General features: G+C 35.1%; 1 protein-coding gene across 45 annotated transcripts in view; it reads left to right on the plus strand.

The window, feature by feature from the left end:
• Nucleotides 1–17,005, plus strand: part of NRCAM (neuronal cell adhesion molecule) — a 150,807-nt gene that overhangs the window by 96,656 nt on the left and 37,146 nt on the right. For 33 of the 45 annotated variants that reach the window (XM_072033756.1, XM_072033813.1, XM_027457206.3 and 30 more), the window contains 8 exons: nucleotides 1,041–1,172; nucleotides 10,540–10,683; nucleotides 11,786–11,897; nucleotides 12,211–12,377; nucleotides 12,461–12,608; nucleotides 13,148–13,272; nucleotides 14,145–14,174; nucleotides 15,535–15,636. In XM_072033756.1, the coding sequence (XP_071889857.1) occupies nucleotides 1,041–1,172; nucleotides 10,540–10,683; nucleotides 11,786–11,897; nucleotides 12,211–12,377; nucleotides 12,461–12,608; nucleotides 13,148–13,272; nucleotides 14,145–14,174; nucleotides 15,535–15,636 (960 nt within the window). The remainder of the gene's footprint in view (nucleotides 1–1,040; nucleotides 1,173–10,539; nucleotides 10,684–11,785; nucleotides 11,898–12,210; nucleotides 12,378–12,460; nucleotides 12,609–13,147; nucleotides 13,273–14,144; nucleotides 14,175–15,534; nucleotides 15,637–17,005) is intronic. The other 12 variants (XM_072033798.1, XM_072033827.1, XM_038166269.2 and 9 more) reach the window with 1 other exon arrangement.

Consider the following 17,005-nt stretch of genomic DNA (forward strand, 5'->3'; position numbering starts at 1 on the left):
TAAATTATAACTGAAAGGATGAATGATAATATTAAAAAATAACTGAGGATCATTAAATCAACTGAATTCTGCCATCAGACAGACAGACTTGACTATGTTGCTTTGTCAAGTAGCAGGCTAAATTGAGACTTTATTGTAACAACAGTGAAATAATTTCTTAGCTTGTACCTGTAATACATTTAATTTATATCTTTGATTAATTGTCATTAGTCTTTGTTCTTCCTTGTTCTGCCTTCCTCCCCATCCCTTGTCTTCATCTCCTTTTTATTTTCTGTCTTTTCTGCTCTCCATTCATATAGCTCAGATTTTTTCTCTTCCCTATTTTTCTATTCATCTTACACTCTTTTTTCTCCCTTAATAAACATTTATGTTTTTGTTTCCTGAGTCTTTTACCTGTGCTGTCTTACTAGTTTTAAAAACATTTAAAATGTGTTTGTCCAAATAGAAACTGTAAGAATATTTTGAATATCATGAAACAAACAAAAAAAAGGGATGACAGCTAATTAGTCATTTAAATAATCAAGTGTAGTGCTCCCTTTGCATACTAAAAACCTATTACTGTAGTCCACTATCACTCTATAGTCATATTCAACCTTCTTTTCAAGAGTTTTCTGTTTGCTTCTATCCATCAATCCAAAATCTGAAGTTTAATTGCAAAATGTGACAACATATACTATTTGTGGTTATTTATTGTAAAAAACAATAATAAAAAAGGTGACATAGATGAAGATCTTTTGGTGTGGACAGTATTCTGTCCATGTCAATCTCTGTGCATTTTCAACTGTCTTAGAATTTCAAAATGAAAAGCTATCCCCCATTCAATGCAGGAGGTAGCCAATAGCTCAGTTTAGCCAAAGTGTAATTTACCAGTTAATCACTGAATATAATGTATACAGAAATAAATTTTACTGCACAACTGTATGTCTATACCTATACATATCTTGTTTGAATTATTTTATGGTTACCATGACTGTGCCTCATGATTTTCTGTAATCATGGTAATTTTGGAAAATGATTGCTGTTTCTCTTCCTAACCCCAGCTGCTCCATACTGGATAACAGCACCCAGAAACTTGGTCTTATCTCCTGGAGAAGATGGGTCATTGATCTGCAGAGCTAATGGCAACCCAAAACCTAGCATAAGCTGGTTATCAAATGGTGTTCCCATAGCAAGTAAGATTTTTAATTACCTCACAGGATGATGAATAAGGAAATATGAGCAATATCATTTAAAATGTATATGTATCTATATAAATGAAGAGCATGCATTTGTTTAGTTTTTGACTGACAGGTTATAATAAATTATAAATTAAGTGGTTAAAAAACAGTGGTTACTCAAGATGGAACAACAAAATGTGCCTTTCAAGTGTTTGAGAGCACGTTTGTGCTATTTGTGGATGTATACCTGGTTATCCTGTCTGGTGCTCTCCTGGGGTAGCATCCTTACAGAGGCAGAGCCATAGCAGCAAAGCTGTGCCATGCCCTTTTGAGGGATATTACTGAGGTATAATTTCTGCCATTGTGTTGCTGTGGCAGTCATATTTGCTGGATCTCTCATTTGCTGCCCCAGAGCAGTACTAGTTTTTTCTAAGAATTGAAAAGTTGACACAAAAGGTCAAGTCGTCACTTCTGTGGGTGTTCAGAGCACTTTTGCAGGATATGCAGCTTAGAGGATGTTGGAGCCTTCCAGGCTTCAGCACTAAAAAGCAGCAGCAAAGCTGACTTGGTGCATCAGCAACTGCCTGGAAAACAGCTTGTACAAAGTCGGTGTCAAAGAAAAGGAACCCCTGAGGCAGTGAAACAGCTGTTTCTCTGTGTATGGGTAAGAAAAGCAATCCAGAGTTGGTGGTAAGAAAAGCTACCCAGAGCCATTGACTGAGTCACTGAATTGTTGCAGTGCTATGACTGGCGATGCTGTATGACAGAGACAAGATAGCTGCTGTATGAAGCACAAGTTTGCTTGGGTAGAACTTGCTGGAGAATGCTGCAGCATGTTGTCAGTTGTTTTTGTACTCAGCATGGCCTCTACATCACATCACACCTGGTTCTTCTACATTTGTCCTTCCTCTTTCATGAAACAGTACTATAAAAACAATCTACCCTATTGCCTTGTGAGAGATGATCTATTCTAAAATATGGGTCTGGTCTGGCCTGTGGAATGTATGACTGTAACTTTTGGGAGTTCCAGGAGACATTTAAGTGTGTTAATCAAAGTAAGTGTCACAGAGTTTGGGACGTGGAGGAGAATTCTACACAGTGAGAATCTAGGAAACAGCAACAGGCAAACAAGAACGTTTGTTAGATATATTCAAAACGTTTGGGATACAAGAGATCTGAAACTGAACTGGAGGGGGAAAATGTGCACTTTTAGGGTAAAGTATTAACAGAAAGCATTCTATACAAGTTCTTCTAATTTTCCATATACAAGCCATCAGAGTACACTCTGTATGTACACTTTTTTTTTTTTTTTTTTTTTGAGGCGAAAGGGTAAAGTAAGGGAAAGTATTGAAACAAAAATATTTAGCAAAGTATCTTTTCCAGGAATCCTAAGTAAAAATAAGTTGAGATCTTTATCCTGAGATATAAAACCAGAAGTTTCCATTGGTTAAGTAAGTTATGCGAGCTGACATTAAGCACCATTTCAGAGAGGTGTTTGTCACCTCACTAAAAAGTAGTAAGTATACAAGAAAAACAGGAAAATAATGTAATTTTGTATTGTATATGCTGTATGTGCATATATCATGAAGTCTGCTTTATGCTTGAAGTTTAATACCTATCCTGTAGTTACCTTTCTGGCTTTTAAGTTGTCTCAACATACTTACTGTTCTTTATACAGTTGCCATTAGTCTTGGTTTTTGTTTTGTTTTGTTGAGATTTTTTTTCTTGCTAGTCTGATAGTTTAACTCTTCATCCTTCCTGACTAAAAAAAAACAAACACTTGACTAAAACCTGACTAAAATCTTTTGCAGCTGGTTAATGAGATGCAGCTTTGCTTTCTACTACTTCTTTGTCAAAGCTGTAGGACTGGCTATTCAAATTACAAACAACTACATTTTCCAGAAAAGCAACTATGTGTTCTGCATTTTTGCAGGATAGCAGTAAAATATTAAGAAATATAAAGTTTTTAGAGGCAGATACCACCAAACTTCCCAAGTATGAGGGCAGCATACATTGGATGGCCCAGAGGAATTAGTATACAGAGTCTTATTCAAGGAAACTCAGAAAAAAATTAAGAGACTTTAACAAAATTATCCACTCAAACTCAATAGGAGGAAAAAAAAAAAGACAAAAGAATACAGCAAATAATAACTGGGTAGCTCAGTTTTATGTTAAAGGTCACTTTCACTGCTGAAGAAGACAGAAGTTTTGCCACCTTAAATATTTAAGTGCAAGTTCCCTGGATGCTCGAGTACACTGAAACTGTCAGGGGATCCAAGAAAGAAAATTATCACGATCATAGAAAGTGCTGTTCTTAAGATTCTTGTGATTTTATATTATTCTGAATTACCAAAAACAGGTCTGGAAACTACCAAGTACAGCGTGCTCTTTTGTTCACTTCCTACCAAATAACAGAATTGAGCCCCTCTTCTTCCAGCTGAATGATTAGTAAATCACTGTAAAAGGAAACTAAAGCAGCTGTTTCAGCTTCAGGGCAGTGCTGAGAGAGCTACACCCATGGCAGGATTTCAAAGAAAAAGAGCTACATTTGAATTTCAAAGCCCTGCTGTCATCATATATCCCACAATGTGCCTCCTGTGGCCCTGTAATCTGTTTGCAATACTTTAATTTTCTATTGGAAACCACAACTGGGAGATGCTTAATTCTTCCGGTTTTGTTTTTCCATAATAGAGTCAGACAAGGAAGGGGAATGTTGAAGAAAGAACCATCCAGCCATATCTCAGTCAAAGGGTGAGGCTTAAATAACGGAAAGGGAAAGATGATCAGCTTCATATCAAAATAATAATAATAAAAAAGATTAATGTATGTTAAGCACCTATGAAAACAAGTGCAGTGGTGTAAATTTTGTTCTGGATTATATTAGCCAGCATAAAAAAGATACTCTTAAAGGAAGATTTTAAGCTTCTTTGAAATCTCTTCATTCATTTTCTTCAGTGATAATGCTCTGAAGAAAAGCTCGCTTCCAATTTAAAGCAAGCTGTTTCAGGCATGCTGGAGCGATAAGGAGCAAACCTTGTAGTGTTTACTCACAGGAGTAATTTGAACCCCCATGCACAGTCCCATTGAGGTCAATTAGAATTACTTTTGCAAGTAGCAATTGAAAGTTCAGGCCACGATTCTGCCTTGCCTTGCGCTTCAATTAACGCTCAAGGTCTGCATTATTTATACTGCTGCATAATCCGTTGTGTTTTGTTGCTCAGATATTCAGCATGGTTTTACAAAAGGGAAACCATGCATAAAGTATCTCAACTTCTAAAAAAGTAACAACCCGGATTAATTGGGAAGGGGAAGCACTTTCATAATTGGGCTTCAGAAGAGCATTGCAAATACTGCACAAAAGACTAATTTATTGGTTCAGTAGTTCATAGTTCATGATGAGCTATTAAATATTAAATACACACACTTAGATTTAGACAAAGTAGTGCACTGAAAGGCGCTGTTTATCTTCTGTCAACACGTGCTTCACTTGTTTATATTACGTCTCACATTGAATCTCACTTTTTAGTTAGTCTCCATTATTAATCACATTGAAGTTAAGGGGGAAACATTAGCCCTTACATTTCCTTCATGAAAGGCCTCGATAATCCCTGGCTCACAGATTTGTCATCCGTCGTGTTCTCTGTGAGTATACACACAAGCTGTTCATCGTGGCTATGGGAGGGTGGGATGAAATCTGCCGGGTCTCTGACACCTTGAGGAGCTGAGCCTCACAGAGGAGGGAAGTGCCAGGGCAGGCAGGCATCCACCACTTCTGCTGTCGTGATGCTGGAACTGTGCATCTGGCCTAGGAGCTGTGGCAGACAGGAGAACCTCTGATAATCAGTTTTACTTATTCTGCACAAGATAGCCAAAGGACAGTTGTGGCTAGCCTGCCATCCCTTTGGAGTTAACAGCACTACCAAAATCTACCAAAACATCTCACCCTGGAACAAGGATTGCAGGGATCACATGAAAGTATTTTTCTGAGGAACAAGTGAGATGTTAGAAAAAGGAAAAGAGCACTTCTTCCATCTCTTGCTATCTCTTCCAGAATTAAGTCTCTGACTGTTGACTGTAGGGTGTAGGGTAAGGCAAAGTTGTATTACTCAAGTTTCTTGTTTTCCTTGCTTAGTTTCAGTGTCAGTATGACCTTACAGATTTTCAGGTCTGTCTGATGACTGTCCAGTCTTGCTATTTTACTACCAGCTTTTGTCCGGTTTATACTCATCTCTGAAAGTATCGTCAAGGCCTCTGCTTTGTCAGAACCCACAACCTTTCTGCGCATACCACTGGAACTATACGCGTCTGTGCAGAAATACATCTATAGCTCTATGTGACTGTGAAAGTTCACCCAAGTAAGGCAAAATATTGTTTAAAATCCCTTTCTTCTCCTTTCTTTGTCATCTGCCCTATCCCACGGGAAGAATGAGGGATTCTAGTTGCATAAGGTTCTCTGAACGCCTAATATAGTATTTAGGCAAAATGATGAGAGATCAGATAGAACAGGTCTGTCCTACATAATGTCCCCTGATTTGGGTTCTCAAATGTTATGAGGCTAGTCAGCTGTAGCCAAAAGTATGTTAACTGGATGCTCATTCAGAGACCATATCATTTATAAAAAAAAATGGGAGGTGCCTGCATAAGGGGCATGACTTCTTATCAGTACAGCTTGGTGACCACACACTGGAAGTCCCTCCTAGTTTTCTTGTTTGGTTGGTTGTTAATGTTAAGTCCTGGTTCTGTGACATTCTCCCATTGTTATAGGTAATACATCAGAATATGAATGTCTAACCTTTTATAAATAATTCTTCAAAACTGCCATTTCAGTCACTCAAGTTGTAGCTAAGATAGACCTTCCTCATTTTGAGAACAGTTACTTTATTTATAAATTACTTGTGAACATGACTTTTTGGAGGAATAAGCAGGTAAAGAAGAATGATAGGTTGCTTTTAGCAAATTTGCTGTAATACAAGAGATCCTGTGATCCTATCAGAACCTGAAAGGCATCATTATATAAGGACCATATGTCTAAATCCATATCAGAAAAAAAAACCCTAGCCTTCTCTCTTTGCTTTTTTTTTTTTTTTTTTTTTAGGGTTTTTGAAAATCATGCCTTATGAGCCAGTAGTGTTCTCAGGCCCCACTTACATTCACTATTAATTGTGCATGAACTTGAGAACACAATTATAGTATGAAGCAGACCTACAACAACAAATTTTCAGTATAATAATCTAAATCAAATAATTGTCTCAGATTCTCTGAGAAATTAATATTCTACTGATGCAAAATGAAAAGTCAGCTTTACTAATAGTAGAGGTTAAAGAGTGACTGTGAACTATAACACTTAAACAACAATTTCTGTTCTTACATTGCTATCAATTTTTGCATTTCCTGTATAGTTCTCTACTCTGAAACCATCTTATTCATAAATTAAAAAATAATAAAATTTGCTATGTGAAAGGTTTTTCAACAATCATATATAGTGACTGCAAATGCATCGCAGTTATAATTATTTTTTATTCATAACTTTGATTTGCTTAAAAAATGCAGGCATCTAAAGACAGTCATTAATATCTCTATTCTTTTCTAAAGAGAAATTATCTGTTTGTACTGTGTTTTTATTCAACTTTTTACTGATCTGGATAAAATTAGCTCTTACACCTGCCAAAGGTGTATATGTTGTGATTGATACAGGAAAATCAAAAAAATTAGTTTCTGTCTTCTCCAGCTTGTTTTCAGCCAGAGGGAATCTCTACTACAACATCTGAAGATGACATCAACATTTTCATTATAGAATAGAAACAGTGCATATATCCTGAAAACTAAGGTTGTAATCTACACATGCCTCTGGGAAAAAATATATATATTACCTTAGGTTACATCATGCTTCTCAGGCAACAAGAAAAATATTCTTAATTCTGTGCCCTGTGGGAATTAGACTCTGAGTTAGCAAAGCTGAGAACATCTGATGTCAGCTAGATTGCATCCGCTGTTGTATTTCAGAATGTGGTACCAGTATAATAAACTCAGATGTCAGGAATTCTCGATTTCACATGAACCTTTTTGTGAACAACAGTAAATTACAGAATAGCAATCACATACCTCCTTCTCAGTGAGTAATGCCTTATTGTCGGTCTATGTTTTTAATATTAAAATATTTCGTTTTAATATCACAACATCATAAAATAGTTGGAAGGAGGTAGAGTTTATCTGGTCCAATCTGCCTCCTCAAAGGAAGGTTTTATCAGCATCAGGGTTGCTCATGAGTGTCCATTCAGATTCTGATTATCTCTACGAAAGAGACTGTATAACCTCCTTGGGCAACCTGTTCCAGGGTCTTACCACCCTCTTTGTTTTTTTTATATGTTTAAGCTTAAAAAACAAAACAAAAAAAACTCCAAGTGATGGATTGTATGTTCCAATTTTGCAAAGATCTTAAAGACTTAAAGATTTAAAGCTACAGAATTGTAAAATCAGTAAATGTATTTCGTGATCTAATAATTTTCTGAAAAAAAATGCATTCTTTTCTTAGACTTCTTCAGGCTGTATCATTCATTTGGACTGATAATGTTATATTGTAGACTGCAGTTGACAGTTGTTCTGATCTTCATTTGTTTAGCTTCCTGAGAGCGCACAAATAAATACTGACCAGCAAGTAGAACTGATCAGGAAAATGAAATACTTTAATAGAAGAGGGTAAACAAATCTCAGCAAAATCTGGAGATTTTCTTCCCGTTTTAAGTATAATCATGCATCTTAATTGTTTCTGTTAAGACAGCACATTTCATTCTGTCTTTTACACAGGAAAAAAAAAAAAAGTGCCATAGTGGTTCTTTAAACATGCTAACAGAAGTAATTGCTGGGGCTGTCAAAAGCTTATGAAACAGAATGAGAATATGCATTCAGATGAACAGACGTTGTTCAGAGTGCCAATAGCTGGCTGTGACAAGCGTATCTCCTAGAGGCTATACCTTGTCTATGCAGAAATAGGCTGTATGTAGCTGTATAGTCAAGAAGCTGTCTTGTTACACAATGTGATGGAAAAATAATGTGAAGAAAGGCAATCAGGTCTTTGGGCAGAAATGATGTAAGCATGTTCTTAAATTGAGACTCAGTGATTTTGTAACTGGATGTTGCTGTTACAGAACACATGCTCAACTCTCCATTACTACAGCAGAACCTTTATAGCAAATCCTCAACATTCATAATCCCAGTTGTGCACACCCATTTTTAGTATTACGTAATTCTTTGTTATTTTGCCTGTCAGCACCAAATTTATACCCATCAAACGTGTTGAAAGCATTTTCTCCTTTTCACACAACCATCGTGTAAGGTGACCAGAGTCCTCATAAAAGCCAATGAGCAGTGTGTGAGCACAGCAGCAAAGCAGCTGGGTGCCTAACTTTTAGGGCTTGGCCCTGCAAGATGCAGTGTAATGCATGGACAAAGACCTGTGGGTTGTGTCTGTGTTGTGTGGGAGAATGAGATGTGTCACAAGATAGTATACTGAGTAGACACCAATCTCAACACGATGCTCTTCAGCATGCAGGTAGCTAGACCAGACAAAAAAAATGATACTTCCTTTGGTTTTTGTTCTTGTTTTTTATTTTTCTCCTAGGACCCACAGATTTTTTTGTTAGAACAGGCATCCAGGTGCTGAAAAAATGGTTTGGGATTCAGAGGGGATGAGTGGAGGGATGCACAGAGCATGGGGCAGAGCAGCTCTGGGCAGACCTGCCTCCTGGGAGTGCGGTAGCATGTATTTTCCATTTAACTGTGATGTGTGTGCAGAAACAGACCGCTTCTCACAGATGACTGGCCTGCCTGCTGGGCTACTCACCTGCTCTGTCTATTTTCAGCCCATGAATCTTTTAATGAAAATGTCATTCACATGGGAACATGAAGAAATGTGTAACACAGAACACAAGAGGAAGCAAAGCCAAAAAGGAGAAAAATAAGTGCCAGCAATGCAGTAGCCCAGAGAATAGTAAAGGATTTACAATTCTTGTTGTACCTTTTTCTTGATTTCAAAAAATTTTAATTTGTTGTATTGATCTTAACTCCGAGTGATTTAAGATAGGAGTTAAAAATGGAGTTGAGAATTGTTCTTGAGGTATCTGAAAATTGATGTCGTTACTTTATATACAAAGTAGCCTTGGGGTTCACCAACAATGGAAATGTCTTTAAGCAGGAGCTCAGATCTGGAGTCCCTGTCATCTGGTTTCTTCTCTCTTAGAGAATTCAGTAATCAATATTTCAGTAGACCTGAGAAAATGTAAGATAAATTTCTCTGTGCAGTTGAGTACTGAGATATAGTCAGAATCAAAAGGTTTTGTCACTTACAGAAAATATATATTAATTTATTTAATCGATCTTCTCTATGAATCCAAAGAAATCAGAAATAATTTTATATGAAAAAGTGTTCCACAAATATGCTTATTTTCTCAACCTTCAATTTTGATGATGCAACCATACTACAATGTGTTCATTAAGTCATATATGCATTTATTTTTCATATTAATATAACAATAAGTTTACCAATACATTTAATTAACAATATGTTAATATGTTTCTGCTTTAATTTTTTAAATGACAGTATAATTTGTCCATTTTTATGCAGTGCAGTGTTACAAGCTGTTATTTTCTCTGTTGTACCCCTATAACTTCATCCAGTTGTATGATAACTGACAGCTATTATTCTTCAGCAATATCTCTGAATTTTATTTTCGGATACGTTCTGAATTATTCTGTGATGCAGGAGCTGTTTGACAGCTCATGCTACTACAGAGTAGTTGAAGAAATAGCACTGTGTAATACTTATATCAGGGAAAGAGTGCCACCTACTGAACTGCTAACACAGCTATTGAGAAGACTTGATTTTGTACAAAACAATTAATTGTGTTTTACTTTGAGGTAGTTTGCAACTGACTAAGGCTGATCTTATATCTGGAGAATTATTTCTGTGTATAAAAACTGATACAACAAGCAGAAGCTTTTAAATCACAGAGGCTGTAAAGTTTCAATGTAATTCTAACAAGTTTCTTTTGATGTTCAGAAATATTTATTTTTGTAGATATTGTCTGTATTTCTCCGAATCTTGCCACGTCAGTGTTTTTCATGTTTATTGCATGCAAAATATGATCTTAACTTCAATTTTTTTGGGGAAAAAAAAAAAAGACAAAAATTTAACAATTAAATGTGTGTAGAGCTGGAATAACTTCTTTAATCATACTGGAATTCACATTTTGCCCAGTGAACAGTCATGCATGAAAGTAGAACAAAGGGCATATTGGTCTTTCATTTTGTTTCTTCTTTTCAGAAGTATGAAACATGTTATGCAATGGCAGTTTAGGAAAATTACTTTCTTTCATTATACCAACAGTTGCCCCAGAAGATCCTAGCAGAAAGGTGGATGGTGATACCATTATTTTCTCAGCTGTGCAAGAAAGATCAAGTGCTGTCTATCAGTGCAATGCTTCTAATGAGTATGGATACTTGCTAGCAAATGCATTTGTGAATGTTCTGGGTAAGAAACACATTTTTATATTTTTCAGTCTTCGTGGGTATTTAGTCGTCTCCTGCTACTATACAAATTGCATGCCCAAGCCTTGGTTGAGGTCTTTAATATGTGGGAATATACATATTTCCTGAGCTTTGTAAAAGCCCAGGGTATAGATACCTTGGGGTTGTTTTTGTAGGATATTCCTGAATTTCCCTTTCACTGCTCCTAGGTAAGAAGGTTGGTTGTGGAAGCTGGAGGAAACTTGGCAGAAATTTTATCTCTTTTTAATTTTTTCTTAATGTAAATCATAACAAACATAAGCATAACAAATAAGGCAGGAATTAATATTCTTTAAGTTAGTATGTTTCAGTACACTTTCATTGATGGTTGGTGTTTTGGATCAGTTAAATACTTGTTCCACCTGAAAACTGCAGTATAGAACACATTCTAATTGTGCAGTGATCCTGGATTCAGATAATCCCTGGAAAAGACTCAGCTAAACCCCATCATAGAAAAGATAATCTTTAAATTGCTATTGTGAGGGGACATGATTATACATTTGGCTTTAAGGCCTCCAAGGATGCGTTTCAAGTTGTGAGATAATTGTGACCTCTTGATCTTCCCACTGAATTTAACAAAGTTAGTAGCAAAATCCAAGGCAGAATGGCCCCTGAAGACTATCCTGCAGGAACTGGCAGATCCTTTGAGTGACAGAGTGACAGTCTTTTAAAAGAGAGAACCTCATTTTGAGTCCATGATTCTGATCAAAAATGGAGGCGTTTCACCAAATAGATCTTTCTGCCTTAAGGGTTTTTCAGAATTACTTAGTTCAGTCTGTTCCCATGAGTTTCTCTTTGTGAAGTATGTTCTGATTTAAATATTCCAAATTAAATCACAGGCTTTGGTATCCATCCCTGTTACTTGTAAACAGGGAAGAAACATTTACTTTTCACATGAAAATTCTGCTACATTAATGTTTCCCCAGGCTAATAGTAGTAAAACAAAGCTGAGACCAGAAACCACTTCAGAGAAGGATGTTAATGGATACTCTTTAGGCCCTACTTGATGCCTTCATATTTTGTATTTGTATCCTTGTATCTATATCCAGACATCTTTGTCTTTTCAGCTGAGCCACCAAGAATTCTAACTCCTGCTAATAAACTGTATCAAGTCATCTTAGATAGTCCTGCATTAATAGACTGTGCTTATTTTGGTTCACCTAAACCTGAGATTGAATGGTAAGTTACAGTTGTTGTGTTCAAATTATGTAAAAAGAGGCAGTTGCTTCTGTGGAAACAAACATTTAGACTCTATTTACAATTTAGAAACTGTATATCATCAAACTTAAGATAATTTCAATATGCTAATACAATATTAATTATACTTGATGTAGTAACATTTAAGCTACCCATATAGAATCAAGTTTAAATTTCATTATGTGATGCTGTCTGTAGTTGCTAATGTAGTAGTCCAAGTTTGTATTTCATGTTAATAAAATATGATAGAATTTAAGTATGATGTTGGATAATAATATCTACCTTTTGTATAAAGGTTTAAGGGAGTGAAAGGCAGCATCCTGCGGGGAAATGAATACGTTTTCCATGATAATGGAACCTTGGAAATTCCAGTGGCTCAGAAGGATAGTAGCGGCACATACACATGCGTTGCAAGGAATGAATTAGGAAAGATACAAAATGAAGTACAATTGGAAGTTAAAGGTAAGAAATTAATCACTCTTTCATCACAGATTAATATAGAATTTAAAACTTTCTAAATATCTAATAGTAATTTTAAATTTCAGACCCAACGTTGATAATCAAACAGCCAGAATACAAAGTGATTCAGAGATATGGCCACGTTTCATTTGAGTGTATAATAAAACACGATTCTACCTTAATACCAACAGTTATATGGTTGAAGGACAATGATGAACTGCCAGATGATGAGAGGTATAGACAAACTATTTTGTCTTTATTTTTTATTTTCTCATTTCCTCCATGTACTCCTTTTCCTGTTCTTTTAAAAGTCACATAATGACCTATTGACAATTTCCAAACAAGACTGCTAAGTATCATCACTATCCCATATTTGATGACTAAAAGACTTGTCTAGTGTAGTGAAAATATTAAGATATAATTCAGAATAAAATGAGATGTAATTTATTTTAAATGTACACTAATAATGTATATAAATAGTAAGGATAATTGGCATAAGAAACTAAAGGGATAATAATAAAGGGAAGACAATTTTGCTGTAGATCACAGATAATTAAAAGTTGAGCATATTTGGAAATATAAATGCATTAGAATAGGTAGTTACTGTGGGAAGATAGTTAAGAGCAATGTAGAAAAGGCTGACACGGTCCCATAGCCTACACTGTTGTCTAGATATTTGCTGAAATACACAAGTGCATGGGATTTGACAATATAACAGTTTCTTATAACAGTACCAGTTATTGATTCAGTGGCTGAACCTATTGTATTTACAGGTTTCTAGTTGGTAAAGACAACTTGACCATTATGAATGTAACTGATAAAGATGATGGAACATATACTTGCATAGTTAATACTACTCTGGACAGTGTTTCAGCAAGTGCTGTGCTTACTGTTGTTGGTAAGAATACTCTAAAACTTTATGATAGCAATACTGTGTTTAATTTCTGTTAAGTATAAAAACAGCAATAGATTTAAAATGAAAAGCACAAACATAATTTTGGTTGCTAGGACAGGAAAAAAGGAATTTCACCAAATTTTGTATGTGTTTCAGTTCGAAAATATAATAATCTTACCTGAAAATTTGCCTTTGAATCGTCTACTTACAAAGGGGTCCAACAGCTTCAGGACACATTCAGTTTCCGGTATAGATTTCTATTTGTATCACACCTGAGTTAACACAGTAAATTGCATATTGCAGAATATTTGAACATGTTATTTCAGGAAACTCTTTTGCAGCTGAATTACTCTTCAGAAAGACTGAGCATGCTTGATTGTTTGACTTCTCAGTGACTTTGTTATTAAATTCCTTCACCTTGTTAACTTTCTATGAGTTCAGATTATTGTAAAATATGTTACTGTGCTCCTTCTCCCAGTTTGTGAGGAGGTCCTAAGTAGATGTCCCATATTATTCTTACCTGGTGAAGTTAAGTTGGACCAGTTCAAGCTGAAAGCTTGTGTTTTAAAATTGTGTTATAATATTACGCCTATTCAGGAATGACATATAGTACTTAACAAGCATCTAGTACTTTTAAAAAGTTTTTTTAATGTTTGTTTTCTTGATCCATTCATATTAAAAAAAAAAAAGATAAATTATTGTAGAATACCTTTATCACTTTTCAGTGAAAAATTATCAACATATTATTTAAACCCAACTATTTACTGTAAGTTAACTTTTCTTTCTCTCTAATTATTACAGTCTATAACTACTTACTATACTCTGTGCCTTTGGCTACTAACTGATTAAATCCTCTATATTAATGTTCTTTTCAGCTGCTCCCCCAACTCCAGCTATCATTTACGGTAAACTAATACAAAGTTCCCTTCCTACATCATCTGCCAGATATACTTCTCATTTGCCTGTTGGAAAGTGCAACATCTTCCTCCCTCCCCCCCCTTTTTTTTCTGTGTTTTTGTGTGTGTATGTGTGTTTGTTTTGTGTTTTCATCCCATTTTACCAACTGCTTCATTATTGGAAGGCTGGACTTTGGAATTTCACAGTGCAGGGAGCTTTGTATTTTAGGGAATAAATGGTTTTAAGATATCAATTACTTTTAAATCAGGCTATAGTGTGATAATGTTTTTCTCATCATGAATATTGTAATACAAATCAGTTATAATAATAGATGAAAGGTTTAAAAGATAAATCCAGCAGTTCATTGAAAGCTAATTCACTATCAAAGAATTTGCACCAACTAAATTGTGATATGCTTTTCCTTTGCTTTTGATACCAACTTTCTAGGCATGGAGTACTTTATTTCATAGTTTGTCTTCCTTTTACCTCACTCATAAAATTGGTAGAATCTTATTGCCCAGTTTTGGTAATGATTGATGAAACTGCTAATAAGGATTGTGAAATTAAAGTTAAAATACCCTCAAAATCTGTCAGTCGTACAGTCTTAAACTGGACACCATGCACCCATTAATTTGATAGCATTTTTTTTTTCTGAATTTGGGTGTTTAAATGCTATATAATATGCCCAAAACACTTTTAAATATGAGCAATGAGTACATTTATGTAAGTCCTATCAAGTTTTGAGAAAATGTTTATGCATTCTTAAGTGAACTTACTCATTAGTCTTAATTTTTGTGTAACAATTCATATAACAAATTCAGCAATTTGAAATGGATATTTACATCTTCATGCATTATGTGGATGTATATTACCAGATTGTTTGATGTTTCAGGTTTTCTAAAAAGTAACACAAAAATAAATGGCTTAGAAACCCACAATTAGTTTCCATTTACACTATACTTGCTTTGAATTCACATGCAAAAATATTTGTGGTGATTCTAGAAAACCTTCTTTGATGTGAGTTCTTTATTTTCCATCCTATTAAATATTTCTAGTTACAATACAATACCACTCATTCATAGATAAACTAAACATGCATTTCATATTTCTGTACTTTTCATTACATTTTTGTATCACATTTTATATCACAATCAGATGGGGATAAAATCAAATATAGATTCATGTTAATGTATGGAAGTTTCCGGATATATAATTTCTCCGTTTTGTATCTGTTTTGTGAAAACTGCATGCTAACAGTCATTACTGCTGTATCTGTGGAATTCTTTTGATTGGAATGTAAGGATTTTTTCACAGATGAAACTCCATATTCTATTGTGATTATTTGCTTTGTGTTCATTTGATTTACAGCTCGGCCAAATCCACCCTTTGACTTGGAATTGACAGGTCAGCTAGAAAGAAGCATTGAACTCTCATGGATACCAGGAGATGAAAATAACAGTCCTATTACAAGTATGTTTGTCTGTATCCATTGTAACAGAATTACCTTAACTCTTCTTAGATCCCCAAAAGTTCTAATATAAATGTTGTGTGCAGCATGGAAGAATGGCAAATTCACTTGCTAAAATTTGAAGGTCTCTTCCAACCTTAAGGATTCTGTGATTGTGTGAATTGCCATGTATTTACATAACAAAAATTCATTCGTTATCCTCTACTGCACTTCCAAGCTGAAAGACTTATTTAATGCCCTAAAGAGCTGGGCTTTTGTTCCAAAAACCTGTGCTAGTTAACACAGAAGATGATACTGGTTTGAGCTCTGTATGATTATGTCCAGTCTTATGAATATGCAGAGAGCAGACTTGTTCATTAGTTGAATGAGTAGAAAGTCACTTGTATGTGCATCTTAAATAGAAATCTACTAACATTTCCAGTACTTCCCATGAATTTGACATAGCATCAGTACCAGTATCTTTAGATTATCCATGACTACCAGTGACAGAAGCCTGTGCTTAATGAAAATACAGACCAGAAGGTTGTGGTTTTTTTTGTTTGTTTGTTTGTTTGATTGTTTGGGAGGGGGTTTATGTTTGTTTTTTGTCTGGCTTTTTTTTTTAGATTCATATAAACAGTTGAATTGCATTTAAGTTATAGCTTATTCGTATACTCTTGTGTCAATGCATTGATTGTTTTCCAGACAAGATGACAAAGTCTGGCTTTTCTATTGAAAGGCATTCACACTGTCTCAAAAGAGATGATAATAGCTGGTGGCTTGTATCAGTTTTTCTGCTGCATACGGTCTGATACTGGAAATTGAACTCTTCCAAATAAATAATGCTGGGTTTAATTACAATACAATTTAAATTCTCGTGTTGTCCACTGAGAGCTTGCAAAATAAGACATTATAAGACATTTGCTTCATAAGTAAGCCTGTTAATGCTGCTGCTATCACTTAAAAAAGATTAAAAAAAAAAGACTCAAAGATTACACTTCATTATAAAAGATCCTTTTACACAAGTAATATGATTCACACACTAGAATCTCTTTTCTGGCAGTTTGACAGCTGAAGATAAATGGTCCTTTTGTTTCTGGTAATGAAAATGATTTTCTTTTTGGAGTTCTACAAATCTATTTATACCTGAGGTTGTGTACACCGTAGGGTCTTGACTGCAATCATATTCACACAGAGAACCCTCAAGTAATTTAGCTTCTGTACATGAATTCTGTGGCTTAATTTGAAGGTACTGAAAGTGCACTCAAAAATCTTCTTTAAGTATTGGTTCTTGACTTTAAATAGTTTTTCACTAAGACAGTTTCACTGGGGAAAATGGAATACTCTCATTTAAAATTGTATAGGCGCTGCTTTATTGTCAGCTTGATACAA

This window comes from Anas platyrhynchos, chromosome 1 (genome assembly GCF_047663525.1).
Source record: "Anas platyrhynchos isolate ZD024472 breed Pekin duck chromosome 1, IASCAAS_PekinDuck_T2T, whole genome shotgun sequence".
NCBI classification, from domain to species: domain Eukaryota; kingdom Metazoa; phylum Chordata; class Aves; order Anseriformes; family Anatidae; genus Anas; species Anas platyrhynchos.